Source organism: Phoenix dactylifera, chromosome 1 (assembly GCF_051530095.1).
Source record: "Phoenix dactylifera cultivar Ajwa chromosome 1, Ajwa_hap1_PhDact_Kaust_v1.1, whole genome shotgun sequence".
Classification (NCBI taxonomy): domain Eukaryota; kingdom Viridiplantae; phylum Streptophyta; class Magnoliopsida; order Arecales; family Arecaceae; genus Phoenix; species Phoenix dactylifera.
Window position 1 is genome coordinate 35,303,076 of NC_143190.1, and position 27,450 is coordinate 35,330,525.

At 48.6% G+C, this 27,450-nt stretch overlaps 2 protein-coding genes across 8 annotated transcripts; one reads left to right on the forward strand and one right to left on the reverse strand.

Moving 5' to 3' along the window:
* Positions 1–9,113: 9,113 nt before the first annotated feature.
* Positions 9,114–14,763, forward strand: LOC103707195 (glucan endo-1,3-beta-glucosidase 1-like). 7 transcript variants are annotated; one of them, XR_604111.6, is made up of 5 exons: positions 9,115–9,690; positions 9,768–11,054; positions 11,202–11,468; positions 13,802–13,829; positions 14,286–14,763. XR_604111.6 is itself a non-coding variant. In XM_088722814.1 (4 exons), exons 1-4 carry the CDS (start codon positions 9,618–9,620, stop codon positions 14,434–14,436), a joined length of 1,536 nt encoding a protein of 511 aa, XP_088578940.1. In that variant the 5' UTR covers positions 9,115–9,617; the 3' UTR covers positions 14,437–14,763. The 7 variants fall into 7 exon arrangements, 5 of the variants coding, with proteins under 5 accessions (XP_088578965.1, XP_088578962.1, XP_088578940.1 ...); XR_001879451.5 differs by lacking the exons at positions 13,802–13,829; positions 14,286–14,763 and adding an exon at positions 11,883–13,151; XM_088722814.1 differs by lacking the exon at positions 11,202–11,468 and having other exon boundaries at positions 9,771–11,054.
* Positions 14,764–18,605: 3,842 nt separating this feature from the next.
* Positions 18,606–26,306, reverse strand: LOC103707196 (uncharacterized). Its single transcript, XM_089930579.1, has 5 exons — positions 25,806–26,306; positions 25,579–25,724; positions 25,484–25,500; positions 20,661–20,751; positions 18,606–19,408 (listed from the first exon to the last, which is right to left on the reverse strand). The coding sequence occupies exons 1-5, from the start codon at positions 26,146–26,148 to the stop codon at positions 18,863–18,865; spliced, it is 1,143 nt and encodes a 380-aa protein (XP_089786705.1). The 5' UTR covers positions 26,149–26,306; the 3' UTR covers positions 18,606–18,862.
* Between the last annotated feature and the right edge of the window lie 1,144 nt (positions 26,307–27,450).

The window sequence follows — 27,450 nt, forward strand, 5'->3', positions numbered from 1 at the left end:
TGCTCATGCGGTTCCCCACCGACCGAGGAGTAGGCGAGGTTCGTGGAGACCAGTCAATAGCTAGGCGATGCTATATGGTGACTCACAAAGTAGAGCAACCGGCCAAGGCGCCAACCCCAACGTTAGATCAAACGCTGCCCATCGAAACTCTGAAAGTGTGGGACGCCCCCCGAAAAGAACAGGTAGAACCTGGTGAGCTTCTTACCCAGATCCCCTTAAAAGAAAATTGCCTAGAGCTAACCGTGCAGGACGGCTCCGGCTTGAGCTCCCACAAAAGAGACCACTTGATCGAGTTCCTCCAGTCCAATATGGACGTCTTTGCCTGGTCGTCCGCAGACATGCCGGAAATAGACCCCGAGGTCATGGTTCACAGACTCTAGGCGAAACCGACCTGCAAACCTATGAGGCAGAAGAAACGGAGCTCCGTGCCGGAACGACAACGAGCAGCGGCCGAGAAAGTAGACAAACTTCTCGAGGCCGGCTTCATCCGAGAGGTCTCCTATCCAGATTGGCTCGCCAACGTGGTTCTTGTAAAGAAAGCTAACGGGAAGTGGCGCATGTGCATGGACTACACCGACTTGAACAAAGCCAGCCCAAAGGACAGCTTTCCTCTTCCAGCATCAACCAGCTCGTTGACTCCACCTCGGGACATCAGTTGCTAACCTTCATGGATGCCTTCTCGGGATATAATCAGATTCGAATGGGGCCAGAAGATGAGGAGAAGTCAACTTTCATCACCATCAAGGGCATTTATTGCTATAAAGTGATGCCGTTTGGGTTGAAGAATGCCGGAGCAACATATCAAAGGCTGGTCAGCCAGATCTTTAAAAATCAAATAGGCCGAAACATGGAGGTCTATGTGGACGACATGCTGGTAAAGAGCTGAACAACAGAGCACCATGTAGCTGACCTTAATGAGACATTCTCCACACTTAGAAAGTATCAAATAAAGCTCAATCCTGCCAAGTGCGCATTCGGAGTCACTTCAGAAAAATTTCTCAGCTTCGTAGTGACCCAGCGTGGAATCAAAGCAAACCCTGAGAAGATCCGAGCGCTGCAAGAGATGGTGCCATCAAAGACGGTCAAGGAGGTACAGCGGCTCACTGGGTGGGTCGCAACTCTGGAAAGATTTGTTTCCAGGTCAGCCGAGCGGTGCCTCCCATTCTTCAAAATCCTCAAGCGACCGAAGAACTTTCTATGGTCGGAGGAATGTCAGCAAGCTTTTGAAGAGCTTAGGCACCTTCTTGCTTCTCCTCCATTATTCATAAAATCCCAGCAGGGTGAGCTCCTCTATTTGTACCTGGCCATCTTTCCAGTCGCGGTGAGCTCGGTTCTGGTCCAAGAAGAGAACAAGCTTCAGAGACCAGTATATTGCACCAGCCGGATCCTAAGGGATGCTGAGATCCGATATTCCAAGCTGGAAAAAACAATCTTTGCCCTGGTCAACTCGGCTCGAAGGCTCCGACCCTACTTCCAGGCCTACACTGTGGCCATACTGACCGACCAACTTATTAAGCAAATTCTGCAACGATCGGATCGCGCCGGGAGAATTGCGAAGTGGGCAGTCGAGCTCGGGGAGTTCAACCTTGAATACCGTCCGAGGCCGGCGATCAAAGCCCAAGCGCTCGCTGACTTTATTGTGGAGTGCACTTTGCCGGACGATCCCGAGCTCGCACACACGGCAGCGGAGGAGACCCCGAGGCAACCATGGGTTCTACATGTGGACGGCTCTTTAACCTCGGGGGGTAGCAGAGCAGGCCTTATTCTCACTAGCCAGATGGGGTAGTCGCGGAGCAGGCTCTACGCTTCGAGTTTCCTGCTTCGAACAATGAAGCAAAGTACGAGGCACTCATTGTCGGGCTCAAATTGACAAAGGAGCTGAAAGTGGAGGACCTGAAGGTCTTCAGTGACTTCCAACTGGTCGTGAGTCAGATTTTGGAAGACTTTGAAGCAAAAGAACCATCGATGCAGAGATATCTCCAAAAGGTACAAGACCTCACGTCCATCTTGGGCTCCTTCGCTATCTAGCATATTTTCAGAGCAGAGAATCTAAAGACAGACCACTTGTCAAAGCTGGCGATTTCCCGCATGAGCGAGCTCCCTAAGACAACAGTGCTCGAATACCTCCAAACGCCTAGTATGGAGGAGCCCGAGCCAACCCTCTGCATCGAGACCGAGTCGAGCTGAATGGACGAGCTCGTCGGCTATCTGTAGAACGAAGTTCTCCCCAATGACGAGCTCGAGGCTCGCTGAATCAGGCGTCAAGCCTCTCGATACATGCTATATGAAGGCAAGCTTTACCGAAGGTCGTTCACCTCTCTCCTCCTCAGATGCCTCCGCCCGTTAGAAGCGGACTATGCCATGCGAGAGGTTCATGAAGGGTTATGCGGGAACCACTTGGGAGGCCGAGCACTGGCCCACAAAATCCTGCGCCAGGGATACTACTGGCCCACACTTCAAAAGAACGCATTGGACTTCGTTCGAAGGTGCGATCGATGTCAGCGGAACACCAACATTCAGCGCCGACCCTCGACCCTGCTGACCTCGATCAGCGCCCCCTGCCCATTCGCCCAATGGGGGATTGACATCCTGAGACAATTTTTCCTAGCCACCGGGTAGAGAAAATTTTTGGTTGTCTCCATCGACTATTTCACCAAATGGGTCGAGGCCGAACCAGTGGCCCGGATCTTCGAGCCGAAGATGCGGGACTTTGTCTGGAAGTCACTAATCTGCAGATTCGGACTTTTCCATATCCTTATATCTTACAATGGTTGTCAGTTCGACAATGTCCGTTTCAGAGAATTCTGCTTCGAGCTCGACATCGACCACTGCTTTACCTCAGTCGCCCATCCACAGACGAACGGAGAAACCGAGGTGACAAACCGCACCATCCTTCAGGGGCTCAAAGCTAGGCTAGACCGATCCAAAGGGCAATGGGTCGAAGACCTCTACAATGTTCTTTGGGCCTACAAAACCACATTTCGACTTTCCACCGGCGAGACCCCCTTCAACTTGGCGTACGGAACGGAAGCTGTCATCCCCCTGGAAGTCGGACTCCCCTCACCAAGAGTAGAGCACTACGATGCAACCTCCAACTCCTCCCAGCTCAAGGGCAACTTGGATCTCTTCAAGGAGACAAGGAAGGTCGCCCGAGTTTGCATGGCGAGGTATCAACAGAAAGCGGCACAATACTACAACTCCAGAGTAAAGGCCAAGCTTTTCAAAGTGGGAGATCTCGTTCTCAGGAGAGCTGAAACTTCTCAGCCTACCGAGCAGGGGAAGCTTGCCCCAAACTGGGAAGGGCCCTACCAGATCGCTCGAGTCTAGCGGCCCGGAGCGTACAAGTTGAAGTCTCTCGAAGGGACCCTCATTCCACGAAGCTGGAATTCCAAAAATCTTCGGATGTATTATCAGTAGAGCCCCCAGAGGTCCTCGACGATTGGGAACACAACTCTCGTCCCCTTCTTATGTTAATTCATTCACAGCTCTCCCTTAATTATTTCATACTCTTTCTGATATTGGGATGCTTGTGAACTTCAGGATACTCAACTAAGCTCGGATACCCGACTAAGCTCGGATGATCGACCAAGCTCGGATGCCCGACCAAGTTCGAGTGCCCGACCAAGTTCGGATGCCCCAGCCAAGTTTGGGATACCTCGCTACATTAACGTCGAGCTCGGTCTCGATCTCCATTAAAAACTCCGACCAAGATCGGGATGCCCCGTTGAGTCGACTGTGAGCCCAAAATTCTCTCGACCTCGGGAAGCGTCGCGGGGTCGACAGCGAGCCCAAGCTCCCTCAACCTCGGAAAGCATCGAGGGATCGACAACGAGCTCAAGCTCCCTCGACCTCGTGCTCGATCCTCCGACTAAGGTTGGGATGCCCCGCAGAGTCAACAGTGAGCCCAAGCTTCCTCGACCTTGGGAAGTGTCGCAAGGTCGATAGAGAGCCCAAGCTCCCTCGACCCTGGGAAGCACCGCCGAACAATGTCGAGTCGACAGTGAGCCCAAGCTCCCTCGACCTCGGAAAACGTCATCGGGTCGACAGCGAGCCCAAGCTCCCTCGATCCCGGGAAGCACCGCCAAACAACGTCGAGTCGACAGCGGACCAAGGCTCCCTCAACCTCAACCTTCACCTACTCCAGACTCCTAGCGAAGGCCCGGCTAAGTTCAAACGTCGACTTAAGCCGAGACGGCCTGCTGCGACGACTTCAAGCTCTACCCGATGACACCTCGACCGAGTTCGAGATCAAAGAGCATGAAAGCTCCGACGATAACCCAGCCTCGGCTTATGTTGTCATTGAGCCCGAGCTCGGAGCTTCAACAAGCTTCTCCTGGACGCCGAGCCCAAAGACTTGGCGAAACCTCTCCAAAAAATAGGCCTAAAGGCTTAGCAGGGCTTCTTCGAAGCCCGAGCATAAGGACTTAACGAGTCCTCCTAAAGCCTAGGCCTAGAGCCTTAGCGAATTCTACCGAATTTCCCAGAAGTGGAGTTTGAAGGCTCAGTCGAGCTCGAAGACTTGGTGAAATACACCAGACAAGAACCCAAATCAAGCAGCCGAAAGGAAGGTTTACCAACTACGCAAATAGAAGCGAGCACAAATACTCACAGAATCTGAAGAAAGCATATTTCATTAATAAAAGCTCGAGGGCTGAGTACAAAACTTGACCTTGAGGTCGACTCACCTGGCCGGACAGTGGCCACAGAGGTCGACCCCGTTTGCAAAAGAACAAAGAAAAAGAGAGATAAAAAGGAGGCTAAGTCCTAAGGGGCAGCTGCAGCTTTGGCGCCGGCCCCGAGGTCATCCACAACTATCACCTCGGAATTTTCAGCCGGAGCCTCCTCGGGTTCCTCCACCGATCCGGACACATTCGCAGTAGTCTCGGTCGGGATGCCGCCAGCGGCCTCGGGAGCAACTTCGGACGCTCCGCCAGAAACGCCTCTGGCAACTTCTCCGGGGGAAGCCTCCTAAGCGGTCTCCTCGACCGCTTCGACTCCGGCCTCGACGGCTTCCTACTCGGCCTCAGGGCCCGCAGGCGTCCTGCTAGCCTCGCCGCCGTCCGCGGGACCTTCGGGCTCGTCCTCGCCCTCGACGATCCCCCCGCCGGGCTGAAGACTATCAAGGTCGTACTGAGGGCAGATCCGCCGCATATGCCTCCGAAAGTCCTCAAAGCTGCGGATGAGCCCGTCCACGTCCTTCTCTTCTAGTAAGTCGCGGAACTCCTCCGACTCTCGGAAGAGTTGCACCGCATTCTGGGCCTGCTCCAATGCCCTTTGTTCTCGGGCCTCTAGTTGCTCGATCCTCGTGTGATTGGCCTCCGCCTTGTGTTGAAAGCCGGTGATCGCGGAACGATCTTTCACGAGGCATGCCTCGGAGGCGCGAAGCTCTGATCTGGCCAGAGAATGCGCGGCCTTCTCCTCCTCGAGCTTCTGACTGCCGACCGCCGCTCGGCTTCGGCAGCTTGCATCCGTGCAATGGCCTCCCTGCGCGAGGCCTCGGCCTCGCCAACCCTTTTCTCGGTGTTCTCCAGCGCCCTTTGGCTCCTCCGAGCCTTATCCTGATAATCGGCCACCACGGAGATCAACAAGTCGATCTCGTGAAGGTGCTGCAAACAGAGAAGAAAGGAGTAAGCCGAGGATAGAAGTTCAAAAGATATGGAAATTACAGCAAGAGGCTAACTTACCCGAACAACGGAGCAGTAGGTTCCGTCGACGAGGCTGCCGAAGTCCGCAGCCTCGAACTCAGCCCGATCAGCCAGAAGCAGCGCGACGCGGCAACCTGACATGCGACCTGGCCATCATGGAGGGCCGAGTCGCCCTCGTAGACAACCCACTCCGGGCAATAGGGCCTTCTCTCCTATTGGGTCTCGGCCCTCGAAGAGCTCGGAGGGGTGGATCTCGCCGAGCTCGGAACCTCGAGACCGTTGCCTGGCTCAGGGGCTGAGCACCGCAAGCGGACTACTTGACGACCTGGTCGCTGAGAAATAGGGGTCGGGCAAGCAGGGACCGCGGAAGTCCTCGCAGAGCTCGAGCCAGTGCACTCGGGGCCCGGAACCTCCTTCCGAATGGGGTCGGAAGTCCCGGTCCCGGGGGCGCTCACTTCGGGGGCTGCGCCCGTCGAGGACTTAGCTTTCTTCCTGAACTCAGGTAGAACCCCGCTGGCCTCAGCCGCCCTCTTCTTGTATCGGGCATAGAGAGCTGCGTTGCTGGTCACCATCCTCAGAATATCTAAAAAGACAAAAAAAGAAAAGCCCGGATGTTAGGTTATCACCAAAGGAGAAAGCGAAAAGAGAAAAAGTAAAACAAACAAGACAAAAGACGACAGAACAGAGCCACAACCGCTCTTACCCTGAAGGCACGCCGAGCTCAAGCCGACATTCACTAAAGCTACCTCGCTCACGAGGTCGTTCAGAAGAATGTCCTCCTCGAGGTTGTAAAGAGCGTCGAGGGTTTTCTACTCACTCTCTGAAAGTCTGGGGAGCCTGTTGGCGGCCTTGAGCCGAGCCTGCCCCCACCTAGGGTCGAATTCCCATGTGCGCTTGGAGGAAAGAAAGAAAAACCTCTCCTTCCACCCATGAATGGATGAAGGAGCACCCCGGAAGAGTGACCTACCACCTCGAAGGGCAAGGTAAAGCCACTCTCCATCCCCCGGATTGGACTTCAACAAGAAGCACCGACGAAAGACGTTTACCGAGGTCGGTATCCCGTGCGCAAGGCAGAGGGACAGAAAATCGACAATGGTCCTCCACGCGTTCGGAGCGAGCTGCGCCGGGACAGGCTGATATGTCGCCAGGAGCTCGTTCACGAACCCGTGTAAGAAAAATCGTAGGCCGGCCCAGAGTGTCTCTAAGTACACCCCGATCCGACCTGGGGGAGGCCTCGTCACCCGATCCTCCGACCCCGTGGGTTCAAGACGAAATACGCACCGAGGGAAAAGTCACTCGGCGATCATTTCCAACTCCTCCTCGCCCAAAGTGGACCCAACTTCGTCCGGGCCATGACCCATTCCAAAAAAGAAGAAGAAAGAAGAAGAAAAGAGGACAAAAACCTTCCGAGCAAACGAGGGGGAAGCACCTACTGAGATTTCTGCCGAAAGCGCCGACGACCCGGAGGTGGAAGATCAAGATGATCGCTGAAAAACGCCTCGGAGCGCCGCCGAAAGAAACTAGACGAAGATCAAGGAAAAAGGGGGAAGAAAGCATGAGAAGAAACAACAAACAGCGGCGGCCAAACGAGAACCCTTAGGGCCAGAATAAGGGTTTATACAGACCTTCCTAACGGCCCAGATCGGCAAGACAGGATCCTGCCTTTTGTCCAGATCGTGACACGTGTCAGCTCCGAAAATCGAAGCGGCATACCAACCTGGATCGACACCTCTGAAGCGGAATTGATGCGGCATCCCGTCGGATCCCGCAACCTCATCATGAGCCCGCGACATGAAGCAACCTCGAAAAATGAAAGGGCGTCGCCCCGTCTCCTTTCATTAAAGATGCCCCGAAGTGCGCGGAACGCCGGAATAATTTAAAGCTTCCTGGCCCCCACTAGTATAGTAAAGGCAACTACTTCCCTCGCCCGAGCTCGTAAGCGGCTCGAACTCAGAAGTCGGGGGGTAGTATTGGGGGAAAAATGGATCACCCCGAAACACGTGAACGCAACGCCAGCACGTGACTGGAGGCGCCCGACCTGAAGACGCCTGACCTCAGGGCTCCCGACCAGGCGCTTGACTTCGAGACGTCCGACCCGGGCACCCGACCTCAGCATTCTTGACCTCGGAAGCCCGACCTCACCATCCACCCGCTACGGTCACATCCTTCTACAGCTCGACCGAGGACCATGCCCTGCTACCGCCGTCTACAATTAATGCGCATGGCCTCCGCATATCTCCGGCTCACTCAACAGTTAATGCGCATGGCCTCCACAGATCTCCGGCTCACTCAAAATGCGCATGCTATCCACGGATCTCAGGCCCTCCACGGCAACCAGTTGACCCACTCGACTATGTCCGATCACCCACGACGACTCATTGGCTCCAGCCTGATCTCCCACGGCAATGCATTAATTTATACGATCGTGCTCAATCATGACGGTAACTCGTTTGTCCCGTCACATCACAGGTAATCATGTACTCCTCTATAAAAGAGAAACTCTCCCTCATAGAGAAGGGTCCGAACTCTGAAAAACTTCTAAAAATAATTTCTCCCTCTACACAATAGCCCCCTCTGACTTAAGCATCGGAGGGCCGGCGCCGGAAATTCCGGCCACCGGCTTCTTGCAGGTCCTCTGAAGGACGCAGCCCGCCGACGGACCGCCACCCGCCTCTTTTGTCGGAGCTCCTCCATCTCAGCCAATGGTCGTCTCCGGATCCAATTTCCAGCAACAGTAGTGTATGTATATATATATATGTATGTATATATATGTATGTATATATATATGTATGTATATATATATATATATATGTATGTATATATATGTATGTATATATATATATATGTATGTATATATATATATATGTATGTATATAGTAGTGTATGTATATATATATATGTATGTATATATATGTATGTATATATATATATGTATGTATATATATGTATGTATGTATATATATGTATGTATATATATGTATGTATATATATATATATATATATGTATGTATATATATGTATGTATATATATATATATGTATGTATGTATATATATGTATGTATATATATATATATGTATATATATATATATATATATGTGTGTGTGTGTGTGTGTGTGTGTGTGTGTGTGTGTGAATAGAATCAACTTCGCCGTCCAAGATGCATGATTGATGTTACAGCTTGCAAAGGGTATAATCGCAAGCACTGATAAACAGAAGAGATGCTGCTTCACAATGAAGGAGAGTAAAAGCAATGTCCCAAGCTGAATGTTCGTGAAAACAAAATTTTGATGTATACGAGCATCACGTGTAACCTTTTTCTTTTTTTCTGTTGGCACGAGAACGAAGCTGGATCTTTTCGATCGCCCCCACCTACGGGAAAGAGCGCGTGCGCGCAGCTCGGTGTCGGCGAGAATGTGCTAGCTTTCGAGCTCGGATGTAATTATTAAAAAAAGAAATCTTCTTAAATCCTATGCGGTGGAGAGAAAAATCTAGCAGGTGGGTGGCGCCGCGGTCTGTTTCCCAGCAGAGACGGCTGAATCCTCCTTGATTTTATTAACACTAAATCGGATTCCATTTAAGAACTCGAGAGACCGCAGAATGTAAAGCAAACATTTTTTCTCGAGCCGAGCAAAACCCCGGAGAGCCAGAGATTGTGTCCTCCTGGCAATACCCAACCCCAGCGCTCTCTATAATGTCAACTCTCTAAATTCCCTCTGGTCTCTTCTCTCACTCACAGGTCCCACTCCCACTAGTCCCAGGACTGAATCTTTCTACGCACCGGGATTGAGGCGGAGTGGGAGGGAGAGCCGTAAAAGAGGAAGGAAGGCAGTAAAATTGAAACAGAGAGAGAGAAAAAGAGATCCCAGAATTCAACCCACCCCCTCCTCAGCTTTCCTTTCAGAATAATGCTACGCTCTTCCCCTGAGAACAATAAAAGCAAAGGCCAACTCTACTCGAAAAAGAGAAACCCATGGGAATGACTCCGGTCCTGTCCATCTTCCTCTTCCTCCTCCTTTCCCTCTCCTTGTCTTCCTTATTAGCCGGTAAGACTACTTTCCAAATCTCCCCAACCCTCATCCAATCAATTCTCATGAACAATTCTTCCATCATTTCTTTGCAGCAGCGGCGAATCAATCAAAAGACGAGGAGACGCCCTTCGTCGGCGTCAACATCGGCACCGACGTCTCCAACCTTTTCACGCCGGAGGATCTGGTGGCCTTTTTGAAGTCCCAGCAGATCACCCACATCCGGCTCTACGACGCCGACCCGGCCATCCTCGCCGCCCTCGCCGGCACCGGCATCCGTGTCGTCCTTTGCGTCCCCAACAACCAGCTGCTCGCCCTGGGCTCCTCCAACGCCACCGCCGTCGCCTGGGTCGCCCGCCACGTCCTCCCATTCCACCCATCCACCCTCATCTCCGCCGTCGCCGTCGGCGACGAGGTCCCTGCCTCCCTCCCGTCCGCCCTTCCCCTCCTCCTCCCCGCCCTCCGCTCCCTCTCCTCCGCCCTCTCCTCCTCCTCGGACCCTCCCATCAAGCTCTCCACCCCTCTCCCTTTCTCCATCATCCTCGACCCCTTTCCCCCCTCCCAGGCCTTCTTCAACCAGACCCTGGCCTCCTCCTTCCTCCTCCCCCTCCTCCAATTCCTCTCCGACACAGATTCCCCTCTCATGCTCAACCTCTACCCCTACTACGCCTTGATGCAGAGCCGCGGCGCGATCCCCCTCGACAATGCTCTCTTTAAACCCCTCCCACCGTCGCTCGAGGAGGTGGATCCCAACACCCTCCTTCACTACACCAACGTCTTCGACGCCATGATCGACGCCGCCTACTTCTCCATGAAAAACCTCGACGTCACCGATGTCCCCGTCCTCATCACCGAGACCGGCTGGCCCTCCAATGGCTCCCGCAAGGACGAGCCCTTCGCCACCAAGGACGATGCGGACACCTACAACTCCAATCTCATCAAGCACATCCTCGACCGCTCCGGAACGCCGCTGCACCCAGAGATCACATCGAGCGTCTACATTTACGAGCTGTTCAACGAGGATTTGAAGCCGGGGCCTGTGTCGGAGGGGAATTGGGGGCTTTTCTACGGGAACGGGACGCCGGTGTACTTACTTCATTTGGCGGGTAGCGGCGGGCTCTTGGCGGACGACACGACAAGCAGGACGTACTGCGTGGCGGCGGAGGGGGCCGACGGGAAGGCGCTGCAGGCGGCGCTGGACTGGGCGTGCGGGCCGGGGCGGGCGAATTGCTCGGAGATACAGCCCGGGGAGAGCTGCTACGAGCCCAACAATGTGAGGAGCCACGCATCATATGCATTTGATAGTTACTACCAGGAGGAGGGGAAGGTGGCCGGGTCCTGCTACTTCCAGGGGGTGGCCATGGTCACCACCACCGACCCCGGTAAGTTTGCCGACTCCTTGCCCGTACTTCCATACCAACCCCAGTGTGTTTGCCGACTCTTTACTCGAGGTGTCCATAGTCTATATTATAACGTTATGCTGTAGTGCATTAGTTTGAATGACATAGGATTCTAGTTGTTATCATCAGTGAGTAAAGGAAAGGACTATTTGTTTCTGTGCGCGGGTGTTGATGGGGTCTGGAGAGGAGATGGATTGGTGGAATTGGAATCCTTCTGCGTAGCAAAAAAGAGTGGATTTGAAAGGAGAGGGTACTGAGGGCAAGGATGATCCGCTTGGAGGAGCGTCATGGATGACAGAGTGAGACCAGAGTACGAGCTGAGGAGTATGGGCTGGATGCTGCTGTAAATTTTGTTTGTTACTCTCAGCTGTCAGAAGTTATTCGTCAGGACTTTTGGTAAGAATCTATATGCATAGACCTCCAAAAGAGTGAGCTTTTGTGTTTTTATTGCTTGTTTCTGAACACAATGAGAATGCTTTGGGGTTTTGATTAGTGGTCTAATAAACAGGACATATTTTCAATTGACATTAGTTGGCTACTGGACTGAACAGTTCAAACTTTTAATGTACACATAAACCATCCAATTCTTTAATATCACATATAAGTCCTTGTGATCATGTGACATGTTCGGCTTCGGCATTTTACTAGCTCTAGCGAGAACGAGTATGCCTGGAATACTTGTTCCTTAAAGTTAACTTACCAACAGGGTTAAAGTTAACTTACCAACAGGGAGCATTGTTGGTAGAATTTCTATTAACAATTTGTCATTGACCATTGTATCCTTATGTATACCGATCTTTTGACTCTTAGGAGACCTTCTTCTCTGTCAAAGCCATCTGCACATCCATTCAATGTTGAAGGCTCTCTTAGTATTGATCATTTAGCAGTGACCATTCATGGCCAACCAGAGAAAATTATAAGCTTTTCAACATGAGGGCTTTATGTGCAGCATTAAAGAATTAGAGGTATCGGAGTGTCAGTTGGGGTATACTGCCGTGTAAAGAGGTATTGGAAGAAAGGGGATTGTTGTATCAGAACAATGCAACCTGTGATCTTTGTGGCAACATCAAGGAAGATACCAACCACTGTTTGACCAGCTGCCCTTTTACAGCACAAGTTTGCTTTGAACTTAAAAAACAAAATTCTGCAATCCCTGAGTTCACTTCATTGCAAAATCTAATAGATACTTGTGCTGACCTCCCTTTATTGGACCATGAAAGAACTAAAATCGAATATACTGGATGGTGTATTTGGAACGCAAGGAATGGCAGAGTTTTTCAGGGGAAACAGTGCACTGCTAATCAAATAACTCATCTTGTTTTACACCTGGCATCTGAGTTTTATGAAGCGACATTAAAAGAAGCTGGATCTACTGATCTGCAGCAGCTGGGCGCCAGCAGCTCCGTGAGATTGTCACCACTCAGTCCCAGGATGGTTTGTCGGTTGCACCTCCCTGTGGTGTGGTAAAAGTTAACTTTGATGCTTCACGGAAGAAAGATGAGGCAGGGGCAGGATTTATCATCAGGGATCATGATGGTTATGTATTAAGAGCTGAGATAAGGAAACTTAAGCAGCTTTAGTTCCTGAAGCTGAGCTCCGAGCAGCCTGGGAAGGGATTTTAATGGCCACTCAACAACTCAATTATGCAAGGATATGGCTTGAAGGAGATTCAGCAACAGTTATCCAGCGGATCAACAAGTATTGCAAAGACCCCTTGAATTCAGAAGCTCAAATTCATCCCCTTCTTTTTGACATTCTTCATTGTTCAGCTTCTCTGCAGTTTTTCTTTGCTTCCCATGCTTTTAGAGAAGCAAACCAACCTGCTGGTCTGTTGGCAGGTCTGAATGCAAACACTGACTTCAAATCCATGCTTGCTCTGCCACAACAAATCAGACACTCTGTGCTGGCTGATGCATCAGGAGTTGGTTTCACTAGATCATGGGCAATGCTTCCTTTAGTTTACTTCCATTTTGTCTGTCTTTTATTTTTTCTTGGGGTCCTGTTGACCCCCCTAATGTACCCAAAAAAAAAAAAGAATTAGAGGTTTTATATGCAAATTGAGAAGATTTCAAGGACTAACATGCTGAGAAGGACCTGTTAATCAGAAAGGTAAGCTGGGTTTGCAGTCAGAAGCTGTGTGCAATTCCCAAGTCAGAGACATAACAGTGACATCTTTGTTGTGATGGCCACATGCCCGCAACCAACAATGTTGTAGACTCGTAACTGCAATAAGTAGAACGGCGAACTCTTACTGTAGGAATAAAATATTAATAGGAACGCGCAATGATTTTTCTTTTTTTTGAATTTTTGCTGAGTTGATACTAAACCAGATTGTTTTTGGGAAGCTTGATCAGTTATTATCCCAATTTCCTTTTAGTAGACCACCAGATTGAATGGACTTTCTATCCATCTAGCCAGCTTAATTGCCCACAGCCCAACTTTCTTATATTCTGGGATGGTCCTGCTTGTTATTACCAATTGCAAATGGCACTAGCACTGCCATTAAAAACGGTCTTTTGCTTTGCATATAAGGTATCATTATATGAGTTGCCCCAATAGTTGCATTCTCAGGGACTGATAATTTCTCACTCTAGCTTTTAGCTGTCATTTTTGTTCAAACTTTTCATTTTATATCCATCATTATCATTATCATAACTGTTATTATTCTTATTTTTCTGGCTGTACAAGTACTTTGGTTGCTGAGAGACAAAATTGTGGTTATTTTTCAGGTCATGGGGATTGCATCTTTCCTGGAAGGTGAGAACTGAGAACCGTCCGAACCTTCCGCCCTCTTTTTTGTTTTAAAAAAAAAATCTTTTTATTTTTTACAGCTTAACACTCCGCTCTGAGTGCTCACTTATTTTACATTCTAATTCCCACTCTTTCCTGCATAAATGCATTCCCTTGGTATGAGAGAGAAAAGATAATGTAATCAAAGTCTCCATAGTTGTCCTCAGCTCCATAATTGCTAGGTTTAATATTACATTTCGATGATTGACAATCATGTAACTATATGCCACTATGAGTCCATCAGCATTACTATAATGGAATTTTGAATTCATGGCTTTTCCTTGAGAATATTTTCATGTTTGATGGGGAACTTGTTTAATATGCATTGTGAAGTTAAAATTTTTCCATTCGCATAAAGTTCTGCCGTGGCTTCGGCCCTAATCTAAATTATGGTGGGTCCTTTTCTTTGTTGCTTTTGGGCAGCAAGCAGGAGAGTAACATCACCAAGGCAGGAGCCAATGCTACTCAGGCCAGTAAGGCTGAGGGATGTACCAGATTCAGACCAAGAAATAGAAGGGATCAGGGCCTCCACATTCTTTCCATGATCACGAGCATGATGGTGGTGGTTACATGATGACAGCAACAAAGAAGAATAGGAGTCTGACAAATTTTCCAGAAGAGTCCAACTGTGTTCATTCTTTTCATCAATTTGGTAAAAGCTCATGATTTTTTATACCTCTTCCTCGTTATTCATTTTTGTAATATTATTTACTCTTTTAATATTTTTTTATTTTTTTGTATTTATTTTTACCTTTCATTTAGTTTTTGAGGGAAAAGAATAGGAAGCCAGACAGGAAATCACTCAGAAACTAGTTTGAAGTGTGTTCATGTGCATGTGCTTGTTTGTTTCTTGCCAGATGCCTCATTTTGAGGAAATGGAATTGAATCTGTTTCCAATGAATGTGAAGGTTGTACTGTCTCTATCATCACTTTGAAAGAAAAAAAATAGCACAGCAACCTGCATGGAGAAAAGCATGAAACCTTGTTCAACCATCTGCTGAAAAGTTGGCAGGCTGATTTTTTCAATCCAAACATTTGATACAGTGAACAGCATTAATTCTGCAACTAAGGACCAACAGCTATTTCACTGTAATACATGAGTACAGTAATTTTGGTGATTAGTATTTGGTGGGATCCTGCTAAGCAAATCTCATCATGCTTGCAGAGTTAGATGGTTCATGGTTGTCGAAGTAACTGCTGTCATAATCTGAGAGCATGCTAATTTATTCAGACCTCCAATAGGGTATTACATTTGGTTGTTCTCAGAAGAAGGAATCAGTAAGAAGGAATGTTGATAGAAATTTTACTCTGTAGGAAAAAGAAAATGAGTGATAACTGATGAGAAGCTGTGCAGTCAAATTTAACAATGTTATTCGAAATTCTCCAAGTATGATAATGCACTGGTTGAAACAATTACAACATTAATAGATATTTGCGGAACACCAATGACCTATAGATTACTCTGGCTTTTTTCCCCTCTAAATAAACATATGCATTACTCTGTTGCTGTCACTATCAAGAGAGTTTATTTTGATGATTGAGAACAAGGTGGGAAAAAGTCCATTACAGAACTCCAGTCTCAGGACCACTGAGAATGTTCAGAGATTGCCGGACCTTCAAGCCTCAAGTAATCATAGAATAGCCCAAGGAACTGATTGAGACGTGGCCTGTCTGAAATATAACATGCTATCTTCTTTGGCCAACAAGGGAGCAATGGTGCTATCCACACCCAAATCATATGCTTCAAACACTGGTGGCTAGCATCAGGGTCGTTAACTCGGTTCTGAGCTAACGATGTTTATGTTAGTTGAAACAGTCAATGCCATTAAGAGAGAGCTGATATGTTATTAACCTCAAGATGAGAATGGTTTGATGCCCCAATTGATACTCTCAACTTGTAAAATGCCACTGGTTAAAGAATCAAGGTTAAACCAAATTTGCCATGTTGGAGAGCAGTAACTGTAATAACCAAGCTTCCTGAATACGATTAAATGTATGTCTCAGAAGGGTGCTTTTAGTAATAAGTTTGAAGGCAATTGGTTAGAGATCATAGTCATAGATGATAGCAATATCTAGTTGGAGCTTATCTGTCTCATAAGAAATTATGAGAAATGTCATGCTTCGAGCCCATTACTCGGGTTGGCTATATAACAATGTCGTACACTCTCTAGGGTAAAGCCCAAGAAAATATGCAAGGGCTGTAAATTCATCATAACCTCAATATTATTAGATATATATCATTCTCACTTTATAACATGATAAAATAATCCATTACTTACAAGTGATATGAGTTATCCAATTACAAATTCCAGAGGCTTTGGATTGGTATCAGAAACTTCTAACTATTCATCCTCTTATCAAGTTCTCAACCACAACTAAATATTAAGCATTTTGCAACTCTGAAAGAAAAAAAAAGAAGAGGTGGTGTGAGCTTTATAGCCTAGTAAAAGTCCACATACATCCATACCAATATAATATAATTTGAAATAGCAAATGAACAACTTCAGGGCAAAAACATAGATTATGAATTATCATATCAAACATCCAGTATAGCTCAATTAAAATCGACCAATATATGCAAAAACATGCATCATCTACTAAAAAATATTCATCTTACGCAAAAGTGATATACCACATATATCATCAAGTAAAACCTTTTAACTCAATAGTGGTTTCATATGTCTTATCATTCATTTCTCATTAATAGGATTTAGATCTATTAATAGTTATCTTTCGATTTTGGACTAATCACAGAGGCCATGATTGGGAAGCTCAAGTTCCATGTTTATGACAATGGCAAGGCTATCCATAATGCTACGTTCTTGCCTCTGGCAGGGCTATCCACAATGCTACATTCCTGCTTGTGGCGGGGCTATCCATAATACCATATTTTTCCATGACTGGCTATCCACAATGCCACATTTTTGCTCATGGCAGTGCTATCCATAATGCCATGTTCCTGCCCATGGCATGGCTATTCATTACTTAATATGGCTAGTCCAAACACCTCTTCCTTAACTATCAATTTATTAAATCTCATTCACGCCAAATGCATATAATATAACATTATAATCTTTTCAAAATTTCATACAACCAGTATCATATTCCAAACATCCAAAAAAATATAACATTATATTAAGCTCATGTGTCAGTGTCGTGAGTTTTCTTCCTTTCTTTCTTTTTTTTTTCTCTGTCTCACCTGTAAAACATGTGCGCCTACGCCCTTCAGGCCAGAGCCTTACAAGAAATGCATATAACCAATTGTAACAGAATTCTTCATGGGGTTGAATAAATTATTGGGCCCTTTTTTTGTAATCGCCGTAATTATACGATGAACATTCTTGTTCCAGGCATACGACCCTGAGACGTGATGGTGTCACTTTTCCAGTAGTCTTACAAAGCAAATGCTCGATGGTCCAGTTGTTTCGCCCTACTAGTGAAAGCCAAGAATTAATCGCAGTTGTTGGCAGCGCACAACATAAGTCTCTAGCCTGCTGTATAACCTACCATCAAGTCCTAACAAACGGAACTCAGAGCTGCTCAAGGCACCACCAGCCCTTGGCGCAACTATCAGGTCAAGCAAAGCGCTCCAACCTAAGGGGCGCAGCGCGTACATAACTTCTTAATAAAAAAGAAAAAGCATGAAGTTTCTAGCTCTTCGCATTGTGAAACTGGAATTCTTAAATTGCTTGATGGCATTCGATTAAGTTCCATCAGCGATCCTCATTGCCATGTCTCCTTGTGTTTCTGTTCCTCTAACTAGACTAGAGCAATATATTCTATATTGAAAGAATTACAAAAATAGTTTTTTCAAACATACGCAAGACACAGCTAAATAACCCCACAATGCAAAATGACCCAATTACAGCTGTAATAAACACTAGAGAGGACAATATATTTGAAATGTTTTAAATTTTTGGTATTTTGAAGGAAAGGTCTTACTTTTATTTTGTAGTTCTGCAAAAAGAAGTCACTTTGAAATTTTTGCAAAAAGGATTCATCTTATACTTTGCTGGACTATTAGGCCGTACTGTCGAATGGATGCAAAAATTTAATGACTGCAACCGTAGTCTGGTTTGCACTGGTAGAATGGTGAATTCCAAAAAGGATCATCTCTGTAAAAAAATTTAAAGAAAAGAAAAAACTAATCTTTAGCAAAATAAAGATAAAGTGGATTTTCCTTGCTACCATAGGTTTGTAAATCATGTATTTCTGATCTCCCTATATCAAATGATGATGATTTCAGCAGTTACCACCCTCAATCTCTCATCATGCCGATTGAGGTAGTTCTGGCAATAATGGCGGGCATGGCAGCAACGTGGTGGCTTTTGTGAAACTCTGAAGACATTGAAGTTTAATGAAGTCTGAAAACTGCAGTGAAGTAAAATCTCCCATGTTTTCTGTCAAACTCTCATATTTTTTCTGAAACAAAACATTTGATCAATAAATTCCTTTCTGAAATTTCTTCAACAACCAAATTGCAGAGAGAAATTTGTTGCTTAGCCTCTCTTCCTCCTTTTTCTGCAAACATCACAGCTTATAAAGAGTTTGCCATTATGATTGGCCATTATCTTAAAAGATTTCCAACTGCTTCCAAAAGCAAAGGCATTTATCAAGTTATATGACAATTTTTAAATGACACGCATTAATAAAACTACAATGCATCTCAATGGCGGTGGTAACACCTTACCGACAACCACTGAACTTCTGAAGATAGGAGAAAGTAGTCAGCCGCGAACAAGAGAAAGCAAACCACCATTACAGAAGTCATTTATGGATATAGAATAGTAACAGGACAAGATAATCAGCAGTTTATACAATGCGTTCCAACCATCATGTTACTCTAGTACCATTCTACTCACCCAAAACAAGATACCATGCACTCATTCTATCTCAGATACTAACACAAGCCATAGATACAAGGATATCCACCACGACCCTGCTTTATATTCAAGAATCTTCAAATCCTCTGAAACTTACCATTGTTCTTTCCACCATTATTACACCAGGCGCATGGTCAAAAGCAATGCATAATGATCACTGGGCAAAACAGGAAGCACCTTACTCTTCTTGTAGTACAAAAGCCCTGGTATCGCCTCCATTCCAATCATACTTATATCAATCAATCTGAAATCTGCTAATTTGCATACAAACCGGTCCAATCTCTTCTGCAACGGGAAGTTACCTTTCAGCATTGGGTTGGACTTGGTATCATAAGTCCATCCATTTTCGCCAGGTCTAAGATCTGTCCAGGCATCAGCCCACCCATCAAATTGAGAAAAAGACCCATCTGAGCCCTCATCCCAGTTCATGTCACCACCAAACACAACATTTGAAGAATGGTTGAGAAGGTTGATAGCCTCTTTAGCCTGAGCCACACGTTCTGCACTGTTCATTTCCGGAGGAGTGGGGCTCTCAAGGTGGGTGGCTGCAGCAATCAGTTTATTGCCCATCCCCACATCTATATAAGCTAAACAGAGTTCTCTTCCCATTGTGGAGTTCTCAAAGGGCACGCATTGGAATTTTTTTACAGGCAACTTGCTCAACTGCAAACAGGTTGCCACTAAACATTATTCTCAGTGTCAAAGCAGAAAAAAGTAAAAAAATAATAATAACAATAACAATAATAGGGAATTATCCATAATTGTGTGTCAAGCGCACTGATGTAGACCACGAGGGAGCATATAAGCCATTGGTGGAATAGCTTGCTACAACCATTAAAACCTTATGAAAGATAAATAACTTATGAAATCATACCCGTGCTCTTCTCACCAAGATGAAGGTACCTAATACCGGTAAAAAAGAAGCTGTCTTAACTGCATGTTATTTGATTAATTGTATGCCCGTTCTAAGTGGTAAATCTAGATAAAGAGGGTTTCTTTGGCTTCTGAACTTAAAAAGTCTCTTCTTTCTCTTAGGGGAAACCCTTACAATGGTCAGACTATTATTTTCCCAGAGTCTGTTAAATTTTAATTCCTAAAGCCCCAACATGGATAAATTTGCCATGACCATCAAATACAGGGAAGATGTGTCAATTTGTTGAACAAATATGAGAACCATCCCGACATTCATAATTGTGTTACAGGGGAAAAGAAAGGGGAGCAAAATGTTAGATTGGCAAGCTATTCTCTATTAAAAACCAATCGATATCGATACCAAATATGAGATCAGGAAGGCATTCTGCACTTTTTGAGTGCACAGCATGCAGAACGAAATAATGTTCATGCATGCACAATACACATAAAACCCCTCCTCTACTTTTTCCAGACACCAAGTGGAATCAAAATCAGGAAACACAGTTCCAGCACTCATCAAGCTAGTAATAAGGAAGAGAGGTACATATACATAGATTGCTGTTTCAACTCGAAAGCAACCAAACAAACAAATATACTCTATTTTCCTATGGAAGGTCATGCGAGCTGCTAGAATTATTGTAGGACATTGTGCCAAACTTGGTCGGCCTTACCAAATTTCACATTAATTGATTTGTGATTGATTGTATCAAACTTAGTCGGCCTTATCAAATTTTGCCAGCTTCCTAATCTATATAAAGGCTGCTCTTGTACATTGTAAAATCAAGACAGAAATATAATTTTCTTCTCTTATTCTTTTATTTTCAACTCGAGCAAAGAAAATGCAATTCAAATTTGGGAATAAACCTACAACCTTGACAACTAAAATAGCAAAAGAATTTTACGTAAAATAATAGATTTTAATATGTAATGAAAAGAACGAGTCTTTGATGGTACGCCAACTTAATGGATATGAGAAGGAAGAGCTGAATAGGATAGTACGTACCATCATGCAGAAATATTTTCTAGTTGCCCTTTCCGGTGGAACTGAACAATTATAATCTTTCCACCATTCAAAGCTTTGGAAGATTCCATATGTTGGTGAAAAAATGGACCACCCCACAAATGTAATTATAGCACCCAAATCCATCAGCAAGCTCAAGCTCATCCTAAGTGATGGAGCTCTTCCGCTCTCGAGCTCATCCTAAGTGATCGGGCTCTTCCGCTCTCGAGCTCATCCTAAGTGATGGAGCTCTTCCGCTCTCGAGCTCATCCTAAGTGATGGAGCTCTTCCGCTCTCGAGCTCATCCTAAGTGATCGGGCTCTTCCGCTCTCGAGCTCATCCTAAGTGATGGAGCTCTTCCGCTCTCGAGCTCATCCTAAGTGATGGAGCTCTTCCGCTCTCGAGCTCGTCCAAGTGATCGAGCTCATAGGCCGAGCACAGCAGGCCGAGCACAGAAGGCCGAGCACAGCAGGCCGAGCACAGCAGGCCGAGCACAGAGAGCCGAGGCCAGAAGGCTGAGACTAAAGGGCGCCGACCAGGAGTACTCAAAGCAGCCCCGCCACAGGGCGCCCCATTGGGCGACCAGCTCGGCTCGGCATCCTTGCCGAGCCGATGCCTTTACCAAATGTTCAACCCCCGCCTAAAGCCTAAGGGACCTGACAACCCCACTATAACCTGCCACTATCTCCAAGCCATCAAGGCATACGATCTCCGCAGGCGTTCGGCACGACCTGCCATTAATGCACGAGACTCTCTCAAGTCTCCGATGCACTCAGTCATTTAATGAACACGGCCCAAGACGATCTCCGGATCACTGAACCATCAGAACGTATGGCTCTCCCTGACCGCCGGTTCATTCGGCAATAAATGCACTTACCATCCACGGACCCCAGGCCCACCACAGCCGGCGGTTCAACCACTCCAACAGGTCCGATCGACCGTGACAACTCCCTGATTCCGGTCTGATCCGGTCCCGTTCTCCACTACGCCATTAATGGGCTAAATCGTGCCCAATTATCACAGAACAGGACAAACCTCCTGTCACCTCCCAGGTAACCAAATCCTTTTATAAAAGGAAGCCTGGGGGGAAGAGGAAGGGGGGAAAAAACAGATCCCCGGACGGAACCCTCCGGGACGGAGCGGGGAGGAAGCACAGACACAATTGATGACATCATCCCTTTCCTCTTCTTGATCTTATCCAAATATCCTCTGTGTCTTCTCCACAGACTCTCCTCCCCGCTCGCTCCACATACTTGCCCCCTCTGACTTAGGCATCGGAGGGCCGGCGCCGGGGAGCCCGGCCACCGGCTTTTTTGCAGGACAGGACAGGACTGGACGCACTCCCCTCCTCGGACGCTCCCACGCCCCCCGCGGTGGAGGACGCAGCCGGCCGGCGCACCGCCGTCCGCCCCCTGTAGCAGCGGAGCTCCTCCTTCTCCGGCTTCGCGGCGGCCCCCGGGTCCAATTTCCAGCAACAGTTGGCGCTAGAGGAAGGGCCCGAGTTTGCTGCCATGAAGCTTAGAAGCAAAGGGGCCTCCAACGCCTCTCGACGTCCTCCACCCAGTCCTGAGCACTCCGTCCGAAACTCACCACCTCCGGCTGAGTCAGTTCATCAAGTTCGGCCGGAGCAGTTTGATGCCCTGGTGCAACAAGTGCAAGCCTTGGCTACCGCTGTCCAAAGCTTGCAACCCAGGGGCATCCCAACGGCACCGCCTCCTCCGGTTCCAGTTCAACCGGAGCCCCCTACAAGCGGGTTTCCCCTTCGAGTATCATGCTCCAAGTCCCAAACGCTCAGTCCAAAATTCACCATCAAGATCTCCGGTAGATCAAGTTCCACAAGTCCAACTCGAGCACTTCGATGCGCTTGTGCAGCAAGTCCAAGCGCTAGCTATTTGCAGCCCAAAGCCTGCAACAAGTGGAGGCCCCTCCTGTGCCGCCTCCACGGAATCATGTTAAGCAGAGGAAGAAACTTTCTCCTGATTCCCGAGCCATCTCGAATCAGGCATGGCTCCCGCTGCAACGACGTATGTGGGGGCAACCAGTGAGAAGTAGTAGTCCAAGTCTCACGTCAACGAGTTGGGGGGAAAGAGAAATAAAAGCTGAGGTCTGGAGAAGGAGAGTTATGGAGCTTTAAAATGGGATTGTAAGCCTCTGTGACAAAGGGTACAGCCCCATTAAATCCCATTATCCTTCCAAGTCTTCTGTCTTCCGGCAGCAAGCAAGAAACCAGCATGTACTCCCTCCTTACGGGCGTAAGTCCTTGGGACGGCGCCCGCAACATTGCTCCCCTTTCAGAGCGTCGCCATCACTGAAGCCCCCGCCGAGCTCATGCAGACCGAGCTCAGAAACCCGAGCGCAAAACACCTAAAAAATCAAGCCAAAGAAGGCCGGTGCCGAACCAAGTCCTGAGGGACTTCGAAGCTCGAGAGCTATCAAAATATCTCCAAAAGGTACAGGACGCCACTTTGGCTTCAAATAAATTCAATATTTTATCTATTTTCAGGTTAGCCAACGAGCTCGGCTCGTGCTCCTACCCTGACCACGGTCAGGATGCCCCGAGACGTCGGGATGCCCCGATCCGTCGGGATGCCCCGAGACGTCGGGATGCCCCGGCTATAGGGACGCCCGAGACGTCGGGATATGAGTTAGCGGTCCTCTCTGACCGGACGAGCTCGGCTCGTGCTCCATCGGCTATGAGTTAGCGGTCCTCTCTGACCGGACGAGCTCGGCTCGTGCTCCATCGGCTATGAGTTAGCGGTCCTCTCTGACCGGACGAGCTCGGCTCGTGCTCCTACCCTGACCACGGTCAGGATGCCCCGAGACGTCGGGATGCCCCGGCTATAGGGACGCCCGAGACGTCGGGATATGAGTTAGCGGTCCTCTCTGACCGGACGAGCTCGGCTCGTGCTCCATCGGCTATGAGTTAGCGGTCCTCTCTGACCGGACGAGCTCGGCTCGTGCTCCATCGGCTTCAGCCAACGAGCTCGGCTCGCTCTTCTATTTTTGGATTTCTCTGCCGACGTCCCCAAAGAACGGAGTCCGAGCAGAGAAGCGTCTTCAGTCGCCTCGGCGCAAGGACGCACACGGTACAAGGTACCCATTTACTTAAATGTTTCTACGTTAATGTCTCCATATTGTCTATTTTTGGATTTCTCTGCCGACGTCCCCAAAGAACGGAGTCCGAGCAGAGAAGCGTCTTCAGTCGCCTCGGCGCAAGGACGCACACGGTACAAGGTACCCATTTACTTGATGTTTCTACGTTAATATCTCCATATTGTCTATTTTTGGATTTCTCTGCCGACGTCCCCAAAGAACGGAGTCCGAGCAGAGAAGCGTCTTCAGTCGCCTCAGCGCAAGGACGCACACGGTACAAGGTACCCATTCATTTAATGTCTTTACATTATTTTATTCTTGGACTCTTCTCTGCCGACGTCCCCAAAGAACGGACTCCGAGCAGAAAAAGCGTCTTCAGTCGCCTTGGTGTAAGAACGCTCACAGCACCAGGACGATCGATGACTGAACTACTTCCTTCGCCCGAGCCAAAAAGCAGCTCGGACTCGGAAGTCGGGGGGTAGTGTTGGTGGAAAAATGGACCACCCCACAAATGTAATTATAGCACCCAAATCCATCAGCAAGCTCGAGCTCATCCTAAGTGATGGAGCTCTTCCGCTCTCGAGCTCATCCTAAGTGATGGAGCTCTTCCGCTCTCGAGCTCATCCTAAGTGATGGAGCTCTTCCGCTCTCGAGCTCGTCCAAGTGATCGAGCTCATAGGCCGAGCACAGCAGGCCGAGCACAGAAGGCCGAGCACAGCAGGCCGAGCACAGAGAGCCGAGGCCAGAGAGCCGAGGCCAGAAGGCCGAGACTAAAGGGCGCCGACCAGGAGTACTCAAAGCAGCCCCGCCACAGGGCGCCCCATTGGGCGACCAGCTCGGCTCGGCATCCTTGCCGAGCCGATGCCTTTACCAAATGTTCAACCCCCGCCTAAAGCCTAAGGGACCTGACAACCCCACTATAACCTGCCACTATCTCCAAGCCATCAAGGCATACGATCTCCGCAGGCGTTCGGCACGACCTGCCATTAATGCACGAGACTCTCTCAAGTCTCCGATGCACTCAGTCATTTAATGAACACGGCCCAAGACGATCTCCGGATCACTGAACCATCAGAACGTATGGCTCTCCCTGACCGCCGGTTCATTCGGCAATAAATGCACTTACCATCCACGGACCCCAGGCCCACCACAGCCGGCGGTTCAACCACTCCAACAGGTCCGATCGACCGTGACAACTCCCTGATTCCGGTCTGATCCGGTCCCGTTCTCCACTACGCCATTAATGGGCTAAATCGTGCCCAATTATCACAGAACAGGACAAACCTCCTGTCACCTCCCAGGTAACCAAATCCTTTTATAAAAGGAAGCCTGGGGGGAAGAGGAAGGGGGGGAAAAAACAGATCCCCGGACGGAACCCTCCGGGACGGAGCGGGGAGGAAGCACAGACACAATTGATGACATCATCCCTTTCCTCTTCTTGATCTTATCCAAATATCCTCTGTGTCTTCTCCACAGACTCTCCTCCCCGCTCGCTCCACATACTTGCCCCCTCTGACTTAGGCATCGGAGGGCCGGCGCCGGGGAGCCCGGCCACCGGCTTTTTTGCAGGACATGATAGGACTGGACGCACTCCCCTCCTCGGACGCTCCCACGCCCCCCGCGGTGGAGGACGCAGCCGGCCGGCGCACCGCCGTCCGCCCCCTGTAGCAGCGGAGCTCCTCCTTCTCCGGCTTCGCGGCGGCCCCCGGGTCCAATTTCCAGCAACACCATAGATAGTTGGTGTGACCTCCTGCAAGATGGAACTTATTACTTCTATTCACAGTAAGCGTTTGGAGAAGAAATTTTTTTATGGCAAAAAGTGTCATGCCTGAAAGAAAATCAGATCCGGGCAGTGCTGCTGTACAAGGCGGCCAATTGCTTGCATCCTGCCATGGACTTGCACATCTTCACGAAACCAGATATTATAACTCATGATTTTTATCATTCTCGAGGAAAGATTCCGATTACCATCTCCTGCAACAGCCATCGAGTTCTGTTAGGTGAAGTGAAACTGCAGCAGGTCATGATGTAAGCCCTCGTGAAATAGTGACCTACCCAGGTGATAGGAAAAGGGACTCGGCTCGGCAGGACATCGGGAAGAACCTTGGAGATGAGTATGACCACTGTCACAGCGGCTGCCTCCGGTGTCTAACCTCTCCATCGTTATGTCACGGCGATCACCGGAGCCCGAAGACGACGACGACGACGACGACGAGGCGCTCCACGCTCCCAGCGCCAAGAGGGCGGTGCCAGCTGCCACCGCCGCACCCACCTTCAGCGCCGTGCCCGCTGCCGAGGACTGCTGCTCTTCTCCCTCATCCGATTTCTTGTTCCGACTCTGGCGGCTTTCGCCGGGCTCACGAGAAGGAAACTCGGAAGAGCTCTCGGCGTTGCCCATCCTCCTCCTCCTCCTCCTTCTTATTCTTCTCCTTCTTCTTCTTCTTTGTCTCCCTTTCACAAATTCGCAGGCAGGGAGATGCTATCGGCGACCTGGAGTCAAAAAGCAGGAAGCCAGGAAGCACTCTAGCGGCACGAGGGGGAGTGGGTGCATCAATCAGCTGAACCACGAAGAACGCCGTGACACCATGAACGAGATGCAAACCTTGACACGTAACGGCAGTACCATCGGGTGATCGAGCGTGGCGTGTTTTGATCTGTCCGAACGGACTATCTCGTGTTTTGTGGTGTGCTTGAAGAACGATTGGGCTTTCTACCTTCCCAACGTGGCGCGGTTCCGTGGGTTCGGTTCGGTTCGGTTCAACAATGCAGTTGGGCTGGCGGCGAGCTTATACGGCCGTGGTTTAGCCTAAAGAAGCGGTGCGGGCGCAGCTTAACGTCGTTCATCCGGTAACCCTACCAAAGTTTGGTAGCGGTTCGGACCTAGGACGGCTAGCACAGTAGCATACAGTATTCCTCCTTCCTTTCTAAAAAGTAGGAGTGGCAAAATATAACCTGAACCGCCAAACCGAGCCATATTTGACCCACCATAAACAGATTTGGATTAGGCCTAAACAGGTTCGGATCATAAACAGGTTGATCCGTTTAACTTATTTATTAATTGGATCGGATACGAGTTTTACATGTCTGACCTATTTTACCATTTAACCTGTTTATAATTTGATGTCCACAGTTTTTTTTTTTTTTTTTGTTTACAAGGAGTCTGGGAGTCATTTTAAATAGTTTATAATTCTTGTTTTCATGTCTGGGACCACAGTTCCTTCTTGTTTTTGTTTCCCCATTTCACCTTCCTCTCTACGACTCTACCCAAAGCTCCATCTCCAAGGCCGAAGATCTCCACCCCCTCCGAGCCCCACCTCTACCGCAAGTAGTGGAAGATCTCCTCCTCCTTAGTCGGCGATCACCCCCGCCACCTCCTGCCATCCAAAGACCCCTGGAAGCCTCGCTCCAAGACCCATCCCCTCACCATCCTCAGCCCCGACAACCCCCGCGACGCCTCCGGATGCCACCGACCTGAAATCGAGCGGCGGGGAGGACGCCAGAGATGAAGGATACCGGGAGTTTGACAACCTCTCGGAGGGGGGGGGGGGGGGAATCCGAGAGCACGAGGGCGGCAGTGGGGGCTAGGATTAGGGTTTCGAGCCCTCCCCTCTCTTTGTTCTCCTTTTTCGGCCCTCAAGACCACGAGCCCATCCTAGCGGCTTAAGGTTAGGGTTCCGACGTCGACGGCGGCGGCGATGAG

Bases quoted from the DNA above. Each gene is read 5' to 3' on its own strand.
- LOC103707195 (XM_039126057.2), top strand. From the start codon at position 9,618: ATGGGAATGACTCCGGTCCTGTCCATCTTCCTCTTCCTCCTCCTTTCC. The intron at 9,691-9,767 runs GTAAGACTACTT...ATTTCTTTGCAG, and splicing joins CTTGTCTTCCTTATTAGCCG to CAGCGGCGAATCAATCAAAA. The intron at 11,055-13,801 runs GTAAGTTTGCCG...GTTATTTTTCAG, and splicing joins GGTCACCACCACCGACCCCG to GTCATGGGGATTGCATCTTT.
- LOC103707196 (XM_089930579.1), bottom strand. From the start codon at position 26,148: ATGGGCAACGCCGAGAGCTCTTCCGAGTTTCCTTCTCGTGAGCCCGGC. The intron at 25,725-25,805 runs GTAGGTCACTAT...TGGCTGTTGCAG, and splicing joins TCCCTTTTCCTATCACCTGG to GAGATGGTAATCGGAATCTT. The intron at 19,409-20,660 runs GTACGTACTATC...ACCTGTTTGCAG, and splicing joins GAAAATATTTCTGCATGATG to TTGAGCAAGTTGCCTGTAAA.